The 15,544-nt window shown below is 37.7% G+C and overlaps 1 protein-coding gene across 3 annotated transcripts in view; it reads right to left on the bottom strand.

Moving 5' to 3' along the window:
• Positions 1 to 329: 329 nt before the first annotated feature.
• CHM (CHM Rab escort protein) overlaps positions 330 to 15,544 on the bottom strand; it is a 249,696-nt gene continuing 234,481 nt past the window's right edge. For 2 of the 3 annotated variants that reach the window (XM_061409549.1, XM_061409550.1), the window contains one exon: positions 330 to 3,761. In XM_061409549.1, the coding sequence (XP_061265533.1) occupies positions 3,570 to 3,761 (192 nt within the window). In that variant the 3' untranslated portion in view covers positions 330 to 3,569. The remainder of the gene's footprint in view (positions 3,762 to 15,544) is intronic. The other variant, XM_061409551.1, reaches the window with a different exon arrangement.

Here is a 15,544-nt window from a genome sequence, read left to right as displayed (position 1 = left end):
ACCACCACAAAGAAAACACATTGCAGATTCTCATTGATGAAGTAAATAAGAAAAATATTTCAGAGTCTCATACACTAAGTGAGATGGGAAAACAGTTTGCAGGTAGTGTATTGTAATGCCATACCCCATGCCTCAGAACACTGATTTCAAACAGAATGAAGCTTGATGCTGGCATCTAGAACAGTTTGCTAAATAAATCATACCCATGTATCATTTGATTGCCTTTTTCAAAAGCCTGACACAGTCAGCAGATGCCTAGAAATAAAATCAAATATATAGCTGGAAAATTAACTGAGAGGTTAAATAATAGACCAATATCAACAAATAAATCATTTTCAGGACAATTTTTAATTTCTTGGCATATATACAAAATTTTAATATTAAAAAATAGGATACCACACCTGAAAGGTGTTAAAACAGACTATTTCCTCTGAAAACTTACTGTTACAGTGTGCAAATTACTAATAACCATATATTCATGCTTTCTGAAATGCACTTAAGAAAATCAATCAAAAGTTGAGAGAAATTATCCTAATGGGAGTAAATACTTATCTGTAAGAAAATTGCTTTAAAGTATCATTACTATTTAGCAATAAAATTTCAACAAAAAATTTTTTTTGAGGTTTTTAGGACTTTAGACATACTTTGCTTTCTCCAGAACTATAGCTGTGACAGAAGTTAATAATTAGCATGCTCATTATTTTGGGCAGAGGGCTGCCAATCTCAGAAATTACTATTCCAAAAGTTAACCATTAACATGACCATTTTTCTATAAGCAGCTAAGTATAATAGCAGATGGGAAAATTATAACTCAGTTTTCCTGTAGAAAAATATATGTTTATTATATATATATATATATATATATATATATATATATATTTTTTTTTTTTTTCTGGGCAGGCATACCAACTAGACAAAAATACAGTAGCAACATAGGGTTAGTAATCTGTTTTCATATTGATGACTGAACTGAATGGTATTATCACTTTTGGCTAATAAGAAGCATGCATAACACAAACATTTTAAACACAGGAATAACAATTCTTTGATAACAGCAATTTTCAAAATTTAAAATTAGCAAATGAAATTTCCGCATCATGTACAAACATCTAAATTTTATTCATATGACTTCATGCTTATGGTTTTACAATAAAACCGAAAGGCTTTTCTTTAAAGCTATGAAAACAAGTATTTTCAGTAAGACAGCTGAAAATAATGTTTTTAGAATAATTTCTATTATATTCTGAGGCAAAAGGAAGTATCTAAAGTTTTCTAACACAAAGTTTTAAACAGCTGTGTATTATCTTAATCATAACTAATGATATTCAGGAGCTTTTAAACATTTCAACAGTATTAATAAATAATCCAGAAGAGAAATTCTGATACTGGCTAATGGATGAAAAAGGGTACAGTATAGATTGGGCCACAAGACCACAGAGTATCCTTCATTGTTCAGAGAACTATAGTAAAGCTATCAGAATTTTTCTAGTTATTCTGGGTCTACCCTGATTGGCTGTTTACTTAAGTGTGCATGATATATCAAGAGGCCTTAACTCTAAGACTATAACAAAGTATAAGACTATAACAAAGTACAATATTTTAATTGGTACAGCTTACTGCATTTGTATTCAAACTCAATGCTCTCATATAGTGGAACCTTTTATATTGCTGGTACTGCAGGGCAGGACCAATACCCAGTGCTTATAGGTGTATATTGTGCATTTAGCACATGCCATAGTTGGGTTTCAGGAAATATAATTTAAGACAGATCTGAATCCACATAACAAAGTAGGTTATAATGTAATTCTATTGTCCCTGATTTGTATAACATTATAAAAAGGGAAGAGAGGGATAGAGGGGATTAAAGAGATAGGGTAAAGGCTGTGCAATGGGGAGAGGGGTTAGAAGTAGCCTGAGAGGCTTGGAAGATTTTCCTCTGGATTCAGCTATATCTGCTGACTTTAAACCCTGCTGGGGGGTTAAAAGTTGAGGCAAGAGCTACATTCTTTCCATTTCTCATGAGTCTGTGACCTTAAAGAGCCGGCTGAAATCTGGAGAGGTCAAAGCCCTGCTACAGCTGAAGAATGTAAGAACTATGTGCTTTCTACTGTAGCCATGGCTCTCTGATCAGCAATACAGGCCAGACAGCATGACAATACACTTTCAATGAATTTATTTATTCAAATAAGTTGTTAAGTCCAAACTATTGCTCAAAGAAGGGAAATCATCAGAGCTCAGCATTTGGAAAGATTTTAATACAGGCACTCACTGTACCTAGATTTGCTGTCTATTCACAGCCCTTATATTTTTATGTTAAGTGCATATTAGGGTTTATCAATTGTCATATTCTGTTTAGAGTCATTGGTGGTTTCAGGTCTAATTACTAGAAAAGGAATATGAAGAGTTTATAGAGTGTTTTCCTTATTAAGATTTAAAACCATAATTCTATATGTTACTTTGTTTACTTTTCTATAAGAATATTAAATACTAATTTAAGAAATAGATTTTTATTTTAAAAGCTTAATGCAATAAAAACACTGTGATTTATTGTGTTGGGGGAAGTGACAGCAAACAATTATTTGCTGCATGAGATCTGATATTCACCCCCAAGTCAATGAGAAAATTCTGAAAGAATTTTTATTCCAGAAAAATAATTCTAAGGATAGCACTGCATATATCTTCAAAATAATTCTTATACAGTACTCATGCGGAGAAACTGAGCTGCAGAAAGTACACAATTTGCCTAATATCATCATATTAGGCAATTTGCAAATATCATCATATTTGCCTAATATCAGCATAGCTAGGATGAAATGGTACTCAACTAGAAAGAATTTCCAAACACCAAAGGAGCCTATTCAAATCTTTCCTTTCATTTCTTTAGTACTGAGCTTTGTAGAATGTTCAGGACTCAAATACAAATACTATTAACATTAAAAAAAAAAAACAAAAACACTGAGTAAGGGACTCATGACTTGTTTGTAAAAGTGTCTACTTTAATATAGTATCTTCAATTCTCCTCAAGATAGAGAACAAAACAAACCTCTATTTCAAACACAGGCTCCTTCTTGGATTATGACACTTTAATTTTTTTCAACTATATCTACATATACTTTCATCATTTGTGTCACGATGCTCACACCCATAAAGAAAATATAACTCAAATAATCAAAGGAAATTTGGGAGCCAATTCCAAATATGTGGCTTTCAAGCAAAGTGGCAGGCAGAACTGTCCTAATACCACGGAATTATTAATAATGCATAGGATTACTTTCATAAACATAGCTGTATTTTTGGGAATCAATCCACTTTATAATTTTTATCTGCTAATTCCACAGGTTTGGTATCTTAAAGCAGGCAAGTCAATGTGCTTTACAACGTGTTTTGTGGTCTTAGAATGTCCTCTTTAAGGAAAATCCCCTTTTGGATATCTTTTATTGTTTTTACTGGTAATTCTGCATGTTAACTGGCTGCTGTTTTGTAACATTTTTCAAACAGTTCTTCCATCAAGAAGACTCTCAGGCTAGGAGGATTTTCCACAGTGTGGTATCCAGTTTGGTATATACTCATTATTTAGAGGGCTCCTCTGGGTTTCTCAGATTTGAGCTTTCTTTGGGAGTCTCTGAGCTGGCCTCTGGTAAGGCACTGGATTCTGAAGCCTCTGGTTGTAAACTGTCTCCATCAAGGATAATGTCTTCAGGATTCGGTGGGGGAGGACAGAAGTCTTCGTTGGGGCAGATTTGTTGGAAAAGTGCTTCAGCCTGGCAAGGGAAGAAAGGGCACAATAGTTTTTGAACACTAACTTAAAATGTATGAATCTTTTTGGAACAATTTAAAAAATGAAGTATCATCCTTATAATCATTAAGTTACAGAACTTTACACAGCATACATAATCTTCTAAAGTCTGCTTTCAGAACTCAAATACATTCATTCAGACCCACCCTTTAAGTATATCAGTACTTGATTAGGTGCCCAGTCAAGACTTTAAGGTCATTTATTCTACGAGTCAATAGAAATAAAATGTCCTTTAATATTCTTTATATAATTTCTTAATAGAGCTTATCTGTGATATCTGTAGTCTAATTTAGTGTATACCAATTTTAACAACTGTTCAAATCAAGAACATTGTTCATTGTTCAACTATTTGCTTTTCTATTTTTCTTCCCTCTGCTTTGAGGAGTATTACATAATCCAAGACTATGGACTCTGAATAGAAAACCATGCCAAATGCAACAGTGATGTGATCTAGGGAATGTTTAATTAGTGTCTGAGCCTTGCTCTTTTTGTCTACAGCATAGAAGAGCATAAGCTTCTTTATATGGTAACTGCTATCACTGTTATTAATAATAACAGAAATTAAAATGTCGAGATTTAAGCTGAGCTTAGTCTGGCAGGGTAAGAGAATAAGAAAGTAAACGTGATCTTAATTAAAAACAACAAATATATACACACATACAAGAATGTAAATGTGGCAAGTAGCATTGTTATTCTATTCTAAACATATTTCTAGTTTTATTTAGATGAATACATTTCTTTGTTAGATAGGGGTCCCTGCCAAGTCAGGTAGCTTGCATGCTACCCTACTGGTAAAAGAAAGTCATTAAAGGGTTTTAATATATATGGTTGTTTTGCTTTAAAGTTTACAATGTCTGTCTGTACCACTTTAACCCTCTGTGCCAATGTACACACAAGGTCATCTATTAGGCCAGGAGTTGACAACTATGGCCCACAGGCCAGATCCAGCCTGTTGTCTGTTTTCATAAATAAAGCTTTATTGGAACACAGTCACTCTCATTTATCTATCTATAGCTGGTTTTGCACTGCAATGGTGGAGTCAAGCATCTGCAAAATACATTATATGGGTTGTAAAATTAAAACCATTTGCTAGCTGGCCATCTCTAATTGCATACTCCTGCATCCAGTAAATACAACAGTTTCTTTCCTTCTTAAGTATAATTCAAGGGTATATTTTTGGACCTGCCATTTAACTATGGTTATTTTCAAATTAAATATTTGAAATGCCTGCTTTGCTTGCTTCCACCCAGGGATCACATTATATACATCTTTGAAGGAGACATTTAGTCTCTAGAAACAGGAGGACTGGTGCCAGACAGAGCCTCTATCTCACACTTTACTCTAATGGTCATTTTGTCTTTTATCTCTACCTAGTCTACGTGAAGAAGTTCTTTTTCCCCTTCACTCTCTGGAGGCAATTACCAAATCCTATTGATTTGGTTCTTTTAGTTCTTGACTCCATCTGTTCTTAGAGACACAGAACAGATATGCACCATCTTTCCCTGGGACAACTGCAACATCTCAGAACTGGACTAGTCAATCTGTCTCTAGGATTCTCCTGTGTAATCCATCTTTATGCTGCCCTCAGAGGGGTCAATGGAAAATGAAATTCTGTTTATGCCTTGTGCTTAGTTGCTCAGTAGTGTACGACTGTTTGCAACCCCATTGATTGTGCCCCACCAGGCTTCTATGACACGGGAACTTCCAGGCAAGAATACTGGAATAGGTTGCCATGCCCTCCTCCAGGGGATCTTTCAAACCCAAGGATGGTAGTCATGTCTCCTTTGTCTCCTACATTGCAGACAGATTCTTCACCTGCTAAGCAATCAGGTACTAGCTTAAAACTCTTCTAGACCTAAATCAAATTTGGAAAAGAGAAATAGATTTAAGGGACTAGATCAGATAAACAGAGTGCCTGATGAACTATGGACAGAGGTTCGGGACATTGTACAGGAGACAGGGATCAAGACCATCCCTACGGAAAAGAAATGCAAAACAGCAAAACGGCTGTCTGAGGAGGCCTTAAAATAGCTGTGAAAAGAAGAGAAGCAGAAAGCAAAGGAGAAAAGGAAAGATATAAGCATCTGAATGCAGAGTTCCAAAGAATAGGCTTCCTCAGCAATCAAAGCAAAGGAATACAGGAAAACAACAGAATGGGAAAAACTAGAGATCTCTTCAAGAAAATTAGAGATACCAAGGGAACATTTTATGCAAAGATGGGCTCGATAAAGGAAAGAAATGGTATGGACCTAACAGAAACAGAAGACATTAAGAAGAGGTGGCAGGAATACACAGAAGAACTGTACAAAAAAGAGCTTCATGACCCAGATAATCACGATGGTGTGATCACTAACCTAGAGCCAGACATCCTGGAATGTGAAGTCAAGTGGGCCTTAGAAAGCATCACTACAAACAAAGCTAGTGGAGGTGATGGAATTCCAGTGGAGCTCTTCCAAATCCTGAAAGATGATGCTGTGAAAGTGTTGGACTCAATATGCCAGCAAATTTGGAAAACTCAGCAGTGGCCACAGGACTGGAAAAGGTCAGTTTTCATTTCAATCCCAAAGAAAGGCAATTCCAAAGAATGTTCAAACTACCGCACAATTGCACTCATCTCACACGCTAGTAAAGTAATGCTCAAAATTCTCCAAGCCAGGTTTCAGCAATACGTGAACCGTGAACTTCCAGATGTTCAAGCTGGTTTTAGAAAAGGCAGAGGAACCAGAGATCAAATTGCCAATATCCAGTGGATCATGGAAAAAGCAAGAGAGTTCCAGAAAAACATCTATTTCTGCTTTTTTGACTATGCCAAAGCCTTTTACTGTGTGGATCACAATAAACTGTGGAAAATTCTGAAAGAGATGGGAATACCAGACCACCTGACCTGCCTCTTGAGAAACCTATATGCAGGTCAGGAAGCAACAGTTAGAACTGGACATGGACATGGACTGGACTAGTTCCAAACAGGTAAAGGAGTACGTCAAGGCTGTATATTGTCACCCTGCTTATTTAACTTCTATGCAGAGTTAAATCATGAGAAACGCTGGGCTGGAAGAAGCACAAGCTGGAATCAAAGATTGCCAGGAGAAATATCAATAACCTCAGATATGCAGATGACACCACCCTTATGGCAGAAAGTGAAGAGGAACTCAAAAGCCTCTTGATGAAAGTGAAAGTGGAGCGTGAAAAAGTTGTCTTAAAGCTCAACATTCAGAAAACAAAGATCATGGCATCTGGTCCTATCACTTCATGGGAAATAGATGGGGAAACAGTGGACACAGTGTCAGACTTTATTTTTTAGGGCTTCAAAAATCACTGTAGATGGTGACTGCAGCCATGAAATTAAAAGACGCTTCCTCCTTGGAAGGAAAGTTATGACCAACCTAGACAGCATATTGAAAAGTAGAGATATTACTTTGCCAACAAAGGTCCATCTAGTCAGGCTATGATTTTTCCAGTGGTCATGTATGGATGTGAGAGTTAGACTCTGAAGAAAGCTGAGTGCCAAAGAATTGATGCTTTTGAACTGTGGTGTTGGAGAAGACTCTTGAGAGTCCCTTGGCCTGCAAGGAGATACAACCATTCCATCTTAAAGGAGATCAGTCCTGGGTGTTCATTGGAAGGACTGATGCTAAAGCTGAAACTCCAATACTTTGGCCACCTCATGTGAAGAGTTGACTCACTGGAAAAGACCCTCATGCTGGGAGGGATGGGGGGCAGGAAAAGAAGGGAACGACAGAGGATGAGATGGCTGGATGGCATCACTGACTCGATGGACGTGAGTTTGAGTGAACTCTGGGAGTTGGTGATGGACAGGGAGGCCTGGCGTGCTGTGATTCATGAGGTCGCAAAGAGTCGGACACGACTTAGCGACTGAAGTGAACTGAACTAAATAGGATAAAAATCCAAGATGATTATGGCGAACAAAACACTTCAGGCCTATCTTCTCTGTTCTCATCATCTTCTACTTCACCTCATCTCTGCTTCTCAGACATTTTGCTACACACTATTACCTGTTTGTTGGAGGCTTCAACAGTATGTGAACCGTCAACTTTCAGATATTCAAGCTGGATTTAGAAGGCAGAGGAACCAGAGATCAAATTGCCAACATCTGCTGGATCATTGAATAAGCAAGAGTTCCAGAAAAACATCTACTTATGCTTTGTTGACTATGCCAAAGCCTTTGACTGTGTGGATCACAACAAATTGTGGAAAATTTTGAAAGAGATGGGAATACCAGACCCCCTGACCTTCCTCCTGAGAAATCTCTATGCAGGTCAGGAAGCAACAGTTAGAACTGGACATGGAACAACAGACTGGTTCCAAATAGGAAAAGGAGTACGTCAAGGCTGTATATTGTCACCCTGCTTATTTAACTTATAACCAGAGTACATCATGAGAAACATTGAGCTAGAGGAAGCACAAGCTGGAATCAAGATTATTGGGAGAAATATCAATAACCTCAGATATGCAGACGACACCACCATTATGGCAGAAAGTGAAGGAGAACTAAAGAGTCTCTTGATGAAAGTGAAAGAAGAGAGTGAAAAAGCTGGCTTAAAACTCAACATTCAGAAAACTAAGATCATGGCATCTGGTCCCATCACTTCACGGCAAATAGATGGGGAAACAATGGAAACAGTGACAGACTTTATTTTTGGGGGCTCCGAATTCACTGCAGATAGTGACTGCAACCATGAAATTAAAAGACGCTTACTCCTTGGAAGAAAAGGTATGACCAAACTAGACATCATATTAAAAAGCAGAGACACTACTTTGTCAACAAAGGTCCGTCTAGTCAAAGATATGGTTTTTCCAGTAGTCATGTATCAGTTCAGTTCAGTTCAGTTGCTCAGTTGTGTCCGACTCTTTGCGACCCCATGAATCGCAGCACGCCAGGCCTCCCTGTCCATCACCAACTCCCAGAGTTCACCCAGACTCATGTCCATCGAGTCAGTGATGCCATCCAGCCATCTCATCCTCTGTCGTCCCTTTCTCCTCCTGCCCCCAATCCCTCCCAGCATCAGAGTCTTTTCCAGTGAGTCAAATTTTTGCATGAGGTAGCCAAAGTACTGGAGTCTCAACTTCAGCATCATTCCTTCCAAAGAAATCCCAGAGCTGATATCCTTCAGAATGGACTGGTTGGATCTCCTTGCAGTCCAAGGGACTCTCAAGAGTCTTCTTTAACACCACAGTTCAAAAGCATCAATTCTTCAGCGCTCAGCTTTCTTCACAGTCCAACTCTCACATCCATACATGGCCACAGGAAAAAGCATAGCCTTGACTAGACGAACCTCTGTTGGCAAAGTAATGTCTCTGCTTTTGAATATCCTATCTAGGTTGGTCATAACTTTCCTTCCAAGGAGTAAGTGTCTTTTAATTTCATGGCTGCAGTCACCATCTGCAGTGATTTTGGAGCCCCCAAAAATAAAGTCTGACACTGTTTCCACTGTTTCCCCATCTATTTCCCATGAAGTGATGGGACCAGATGCCATGATCTTAGTTTTCTGAATGTTGAGCTTTAAGCCAACTTCTTCACTCTCCACTTTCACTTTCATAAAGAGGCTTTTTAGTTTCTTTACACTTTCTGACATAAGGGTGGTATCATCTGCACATCTGAGGTTATTGATATTTCTCCCGGCGATCTTGATTCCAGCTTGTGTTTCTTCCAGTCCAGCATTTCTCATGATGTACTCTGCATATAAGTTAAATAAACAAGGTGACAAGATACAGCATTGACGTACTCCTTTTCCTATTTGGAACCAGTCTTTTTTCCATGTCCAGTTCTAACTGTTGCTTCCTGACCTGCATACAAATTTCTCAAGAGGCAGGTCAGGTGGTCTGGTATTCCCATCTCTTTCAGAATTTTCCACAGGTGGTCTGGTATTCCCATCTCTTTCAGAATTTTCCACAGTTTATTGTGATCCACACAGTCAAAGGTTTTGGCATAGTCAATAAAGCAAAAATAGATGTTTTTCTGGAACTCTCTTGCTTTTTCCATGATCCAGCAGATGTTGGCAATTTGATCTCTGGTTCCTCTGCCTTTTCTAAAACCAGCTTGAACATCAGGAAGTTCATGGTTCACATATTGCTGAAACCTGGCTTGGAGAATTTTGAGCATTACTTTACTAGCGTGTCAGATGAGTGCAATTGTGTGGTAGTTTGAGCATTCTTTGGAATTGCCTTTCTTTGGGATTGAAATGAAAAGTGACCTTTTCCAGTCCTTTGGCTACTGCTGAGTTTTCCAAATTTGCTGGCATATTGAGTGCAGCACTTTCACAGCATCATCTTTCACGATCTGAAATAGCTCAACTGGAATTCCATCACCTCCACTAGCTTTGTTCGTAGTGATGCTTTCTAAGGCTCACTTGACTTCACATTCCAGTATTTCTGGCTCTAGGTCAGTGATCACACCATCGTGATTATCTGGGTCATGAAGATCTTTTTTTACAGTTCTTCTGTGTATTCTTGCCATCTCTTCTTAATATCTTCTGCTTCTGGTAGGTCCATACCATTCCTGTCCTTTATCAAACCCATCTTTGCATGAAATGTTCCCTTGGTATCTCTAATTTTATTGAAGAGATCTCTAGTCTTTCCCATTCTGTTGTTTTCCTCTATTTCTTTGTATTGATCACTGAGGAAGGCTTTCTTATCTCTTCTTGCTATTCTTTGTAACTCTGCATTCAGATGGTCATATCTTTCCTTTTCTCCTTTTGCTTTTCACTTCTCTTCTTTTCACAGCTATTTCTAAGGCCTCCCCAGACAGCCATTTTGTTTATTTCTTTTCCATGGGGATGGTCTTGATCACTGTCTCCTGTACAATGTCACGATCGTCATTCCATAGTTCATCAGGCACTCTATCTATCAGATCTAGGCCCGTAAATCTATTTCTCAGTTCCACTGTATAATCATAAGGGATTTGATTTCAGTCATACCTGAATGGTCTAGTGGTTTTCCCTACTTTCTTCTATTTCAGTCTGAATTTGTCAATAAGGTGTTCATGATCTGAGCCACAGTCAGCTCCTGGTCTTGTTTTTGCTGACTGTATAGAGCTTCTCCATCTTTGGCTGCAAAGAATATAATCAATCTGATTCGTTGTTGACCATCTGGTGATGTCCATGTATAGAGTCTTTTCTTCATGTATGGATGTGATAATTGGGACTATAAAGAAAGCCAAGTGCCGAAGAATTGATGCTTTTGAACTGTGGTGTTGGAAAAGATTCTTGAGAGTTTCTTGGACTGCAAGGAGATCCAACCAGTCCATACTAAAGGAAATCAGTGTTGAATATCCACTTGAAGGACTGATGCTGAAGAAGCTCCAATACTTTGGTCACCTGATACGAAGAACTGACTCACTGGAAAAGACCCTGATGCTGGGAAAGATTGAAGGCAGGAGGAGAAGGGGATGACAGAGGATGAGACGGTTGTATGGCATCACTGACTCAGTGGACATGAGTTTGAGTAAATTCCGGGAGTTGGTAATGGACAGGGAGGCCTGGAGTGTTGCAGTTCATGGGGTCAGAAAGAGTCGGACACAATAGAATGACTGAACTGACTGACTGACTTCTTAAACTATGATGTTTACAGCCTAGGCTGGTGCAAATGCTATCATGTATGGAATGTTTCAATTTGATTGTCTTCCATTTGGATGAAAAATTGCTACTCATCTTTTATATCCTTCTGTGTAAGGTTCTCTGACTCCTAGATAGAACTTGTGGCTCCTTTATTTTACCTTTGTACTTTCAATATCATTCTTTTTTTTTTTTTTTTTTTTTTAATCTATTCTTTTGTTTATTTGTTTACGGCCTCACCATGCAGCATGTGGGATCTTCAATCTCTGGTTCTCCAACCAGGGATTGAACCTGCACTCCTTGTATTGGAAAAGCAGTCTTAACCACTGGACCATCAGAGAAGTCCTGATATCATTCTTTTATTGTATATACCACACTGCAATGTCATTTGTTTATATGTTTTTCTCCTTTCAGTTCAGTTCAGTTCAGTTCAGTTCAGTTGCTCAGTCGTGTCTGACTCTTTGTGACCCCATGAACTGCAGCATGCCAGACCTCCCTGTCCATCACCAACTCCCGGAGTTCACCCAAACTCATGTCCATCGAGTCATTGATGCCATCCAGCCATCTCATCCTCTGTCATCCCTTTCTCATCCTGCCCCCAATCCCTCCCAGCATTAGAGTCTTTTTCAATGAGTCAACTCTTCACATGAGGTGGCCAAAGTATTTTATCCTTTACCACACAGTGATTCACCCAGGAATGACGACTAGGTTTTAATTAACTCTGAATCCGTAGTGCCAGGCATGGAATAGAATCTCTCTCTCTATATATATATGATGTACGCATATGTATGTACATATATGTAATGTATGTTGTAATACTTATATCCAACATCTCTACAATACAGTTTACATACACACACACACACACACACGTAGCTATACATGTAAGGATATATATAAATGGAAGAATTTTAGAAATTATATATTGTGCAAATATTGAATATAAATACTATAATCATTATTACTTTCTTTTACTTCTACTCCAGTTCCTCTGTATCTTACACCTTGTCTCTCTTTTGCCACCTCTCTATAGGATAGATTCCCCTGAACCCCAATTTCCGTGGCTGGATCCCACTCAATCTGTTTCTGTATATTCCTGTCATGAACAACATGTGTCCTAAGACTGCCAACCAACTGCAGGTTTTGCTGTCCTGCCCTTATTTGTACACTACCTGATGTGGAAATCCCCCTTTAAGCCATCTGCCACTGGCCCCTGTTGTTGCCAATTTCCTATGGCCAGACTCTGGCCTTTCCCAAGTCTCTCCTCTCTTTCCAACTGCTGGAACATTTTAGCGCCATCACTTTCTGGAAGGTCTTCTGGAAGCTTCTCGGTGTGTTTCATTTCATTTGCCAACTAAGCCACAATTCTGAGAGTTACACAAAGAGGTTGGTTCAGAGTACTTAATTGTCAACTGTTAATCTTCCTCGTCCTTTTAAAGCCAGAAGTAAGCTTAAAGGGTAAAGGCTTTCATGTAGTTAAAATAATTTAAAAGGGCTAATTATATTGTGACTTAGTTTCCTTATACTGGGAAGTACAGAGAAAAAAAGCTGAGTAGTTTAGATATTCCTAATGTTTACTTAACATTGTGTGTGTTAGTCACTCAGTCATGTCCAACTCTTTGTGACCCCGTGGACTGTAGCCCACCAGGCTTCTATGTCTATGGGATTTTCCAGGTAAGAATACTGGAGTGGATTGCCATTCCCTTCTCCAGAAGATCTTCTCAACCCAGGGATCAAACCTTGGTCTCCTGCATTGTAGGCAGATTCTTTACCATTTGAGCTACAAGGAAGTCTAAAAACAAATATTTTGTCAGTCTAGTAGTTTAATGTATTTAGGATGCATCTACATTAACAAGATGAAAGCACTGTATACTACATGTGTGTACAAGCAGTGGGGTCCAACAGACCTGAGGTTAAATCTTGGGTCAAAATTTACCAGCTATGTGATCTCTGGCCAAGTTATTTAGCCTCTTTGGGCTTTAATTTCCTCATTTGTAAAATGGGGATGCAACAGATACTTACCTCATAGAGTTGTTGTGAAGACTAAATAAGATAATATATATAAAATGCTTAAGACAGTGCTTGGCATATAGAAAATGCACAGTAAATGGAAGCTTCAGGAAATATGACAGCTAAAATTGCCCTCTCCCTCAATAGCTTGAGAAAGTAAATGCTACTGCACTATGTGAGCAACTGGACAGTTCTTACAACCAAGAAAGCTCATCTTCAACTTACAAACTGTGTACCAAAAGTCATAAGCAATTTGCCGGTCTCTCCATACAAACAATATTTTAATGGTGGTTATACTGCCAGTCCAGCATCAGCCAATTTAACACATTTCACACCTGAAGTATAATACAGAGTACAGCACTATTTAACTATTCTTGTTCCCAAGGCAGTGGCAGCTCCAAGGCAATTGGGACACCTGAAAGAGGAGTGAGCTATCACTGCCTTGGGAGTATAGACCAGCAGGGACTATAGACCAGTCTGTTTATCAGTATGCATGGGTAAATGAAACATTCCTCATATAAGAAAAGAAGTATCTATGTGAGGTTCAGAAAAAAAAATAGAACACAGACCACAAAACTAGCAAGTCACAGAAAGAATTACATAATCGAGAATGTCTTGGTATGCTCCTGCATACAACTTTAACTTGTGAGTATTAAACACAGATTACTTCCTATTTTTAATGTCTTCAAATCATAGCTTCAAATAAACATAAGGGAGACAGGCCTATGTTATTCAACATCTATACATTTACAAATAAGAACAGTAGATGCAAACTTGACAAATAGTAAAATAAAGCATTTTACTTAAAAAAAAAGGAAAATGGAAATCTCCGAGTGCTTATGTTCCTACATGGGCAAAACTTAGGTGATATTCTGATATTTATAGACAATTTGGAAGACAGAAGCCATCAATTAGCATTTGGGATGAACACAGTATAATATACTAGAATTAGAACACAGTTTATCTAAATAAACTGGCTATTTTTAAAAGTTATTATTGATGCCCTTTAACATAGGCATTGTAATATTTCTCCTAAAACTTATTTGAGGTTAAAAGCTATATAACAAATATAAGCCTACTTATAATTAATAGCATATAATAATTAGCACCCAAACTAGCATTATTGTTTTCTTCTGTGGTAACATTGTACTCAAGTCTATCTTCTTGGGAAGCAAATTAATTCATGATAAAATTATCCTTTAATTATAATCTTCTAGCTTACATCTTAGATCACACTAGCACTTGTATACTAAGTCCTTATTTAAGGCTTTTTATTTTGGTTAAAAACATTAAAGTTCACTGATAAATAAAGTTATCTGGCTGATAACTTGTTGGTAATTTCTGCTTGGGAAAAAAATGGAACATCAAAGCAAAAATGACCGGGCCATTTTAAGCCATAAATGTAGATATTGAACTATTCTGGGTTCCTATTAAACTAACAGAACAAAAAAATGGATGAGAGATGTGACTTCCTGTTTTTGTTTCTTATCATTGACTAAATATGATTATCCTGGATTACCATTAGATTCTGAGGATTAAAAACAAAGAATTTGGCAAAAAACCGTAAATGTATGGGTCATGGCCTTGCTGCTATGCTGAAAAATTAGATTAAAGGCTCAAAGAAGCCATTTGCTCTTATAAGATCCTTGCCACTAGGGGGAATGAAATTTCCACCTGTAGTCTTAGAAAAATGTTAAATTATCCATTTATTGATTCAATAGATAGATGCACTAACTATACTGGTGAAAAGGTTAGACTTATGCCTCAAAAACAGTATTTTCTGCTCTTCTCTTTCAGTCAAGTGCAGAAAAGTATATTTGTACATGCATATGAATATTCAGCTTAGTAGAGTCATAATTCACTTTTGGCATTTTGTGTCACCTACCTTGTACCTTTATAGCCCTGCCCAGGAGTGCTGTCACAAATACAACCTTGATTTAACATACTCCTCAGCAGTTATTATAGTAGCTTTTGGACACCAGCTTGTGTCAAAACATTAAAGGAATCATGTTTACTGTGAAAAACTATGTTCTTTTCCATGATAAAAATGTGCCTTAAAAATGCCATTTACAAAATACATTTTGTGTGCCTTACCAGTTGCACACCTTTTGAAATGACTCAAGTTTAAAGAGGAAAAAAGTTCATGTATTTCCAAATACACTGATAG

The sequence above is a fragment of the Bos javanicus genome, chromosome X, assembly GCF_032452875.1.
Source record: "Bos javanicus breed banteng chromosome X, ARS-OSU_banteng_1.0, whole genome shotgun sequence".
NCBI classification, from domain to species: domain Eukaryota; kingdom Metazoa; phylum Chordata; class Mammalia; order Artiodactyla; family Bovidae; genus Bos; species Bos javanicus.
Note: the sequence above shows the minus strand (reverse complement) of the source record. Positions and strands in the feature narration are given on the sequence as shown.